The 1,832-nt window shown below is 31.6% G+C and overlaps 1 protein-coding gene across 1 annotated transcript in view; it reads right to left on the bottom strand.

Annotated features, from left to right (window-relative positions):
- METTL25 (methyltransferase like 25) overlaps positions 1 to 1,832 on the bottom strand; it is a 124,989-nt gene that overhangs the window by 51,739 nt on the left and 71,418 nt on the right. The window contains exon 6 of the mRNA XM_008574411.1: positions 1,217 to 1,311. Coding sequence (XP_008572633.1) covers positions 1,217 to 1,311 — 95 coding nt within the window. The remainder of the gene's footprint in view (positions 1 to 1,216; positions 1,312 to 1,832) is intronic.

The raw sequence follows: 1,832 nt of genomic DNA on the forward strand, positions 1-1,832 counted from the left end.
GTCTGTTGATAATTAAAGTAGGGGTACCATAAACCTGATTAGAAGCACTGTGCTTATGAGTGAGGACTATTAATTGTGGGCTTCACAATGAAGGGATAGATCTATCCTGTTTCATTACGAACTAAGTCATTCCAAGAATGAGCTGTCATTCTAACAAGACACTGAACAGTATTACTTACAGAGAAAATGAAAAACAAACTTCCAGAAAAGCATTTTCAATGAGGCTACATAAGAAAATTATTATGTGAGCATAAATAGATTTCTAAGGTAATTCAAGTATATATAATCTAGAACACTATTTCTTATATTGCTATGCAATTGGCATAGAAATAATGGGCCCTAAAAGAATTATTTTATCCTGTGATTGGACATTAAGCATATTATTTAATCGAGTATATTTTATTAAAAAATTTTTATTGTATAAATTTAAGGTGCACAACATGATGTTTCGATATACATGTACACAGTAAAATGATTACCACAGGTAAGCAATTTAATACCCATCATCTCACAGTTACTTTGTGTATGTATGCGTGTGTGCGTGGGGGGCGGGGGGCAAAAGCACCTAAAATTTACTTGCAGAAAATTTCCAGTATATAATACTATGTTTTTAACTGTAGTCCCTTTGTTGTGCTTTAGGTCTCTAGATTTATTCATCCTGCACACCTGCAATATTTTAAATATCTGATGACAAAAAACCACCTAACTATTTAACTTATGCCTTTGTAAACCAACACAGCACTATGAATAGAGAACACCAGGGGCTAAAGTGTCTTAGATCTAAGGACACTAGTTAAATCAGGCACAATAAAGGTTTTATTTAACTATGTAGTCACCTCATATTCCAAGTGTCTTAATAATGTTTTTCCCATTCTATAAAAAATTTGGAGGCCAAATGATCTTCTTCAAACAAACACAAAAACACACCACAGAACAGTGGATAAAATACTAAACTAATTCTGTGTTTAACACTTGGTAGTTGGTACATTTTATATAATAATTAAAAGTAATTTTTATAAAAGTTTTTTATAAGACTACATGTAGAGTAAATAATGTTGAAAGGGCTAAGCATTTTTTTCTTATAATTTGCAATGCATGAAAGGATTAAAGATGATGCTTTGCAAAATATGGCATTTAATTCATGATATTAGCCAAAAATAACAAATTCTGCAACATCTGGAAAAAGCTCTTACTCCAGGAAAAAATATAACCATACCAAACATGCTGACATTCTGGCATTACGACCACAGAACCATTGCTCTTCCTTTAAATAGTGGCACATTGGAAAGCCCCAGTTTTCTTGAGCACATTCTGCAGATGGGGGAAAAATATAGATTATTTAAATAAAATTCTTCCTCTTACAGTTAAAGTAAATAATCTATTGAGAAAGCAAATCAGTCATTGAAAAAGTCAAACAGTAGTTAAACATGAACGTGGTGATGTTTAACAGTTCATTCCAGTTTGTTAATTGAAAGCATATTAATGTTATGAAAATGGTATTTGCTCAACAACAGCTGTTTTGTGTTTAAGCTCCAGTTCTGATACCAACCAATTTGCCAAAACTATTTCTCTAAGATTTAGCCAAAGAAACTTAAAATGCAAATACTCTTCACATTCGGTATAACTATAAGAGATATGAGATACTGGACATTTATTGCTGAACTGACTTTCTAAAAAAAAGTGACTTATTAAATATGACAACTGGCAATTTATTATAGAACAATATGAATTCACTCCTAACAATGTTGAAGCATCAAGTTTTTAGCCACTATGTTCACTTTTCAGAAAAAGAACAGCTGTACAGTCTTATTTCTTCATTATATTAAAAGCCT

The sequence above is a fragment of the Galeopterus variegatus genome, unplaced genomic scaffold (genome assembly GCF_000696425.1).
Source record: "Galeopterus variegatus unplaced genomic scaffold, G_variegatus-3.0.2 Scaffold1041, whole genome shotgun sequence".
NCBI classification, from domain to species: Eukaryota; Metazoa; Chordata; class Mammalia; order Dermoptera; family Cynocephalidae; genus Galeopterus; species Galeopterus variegatus.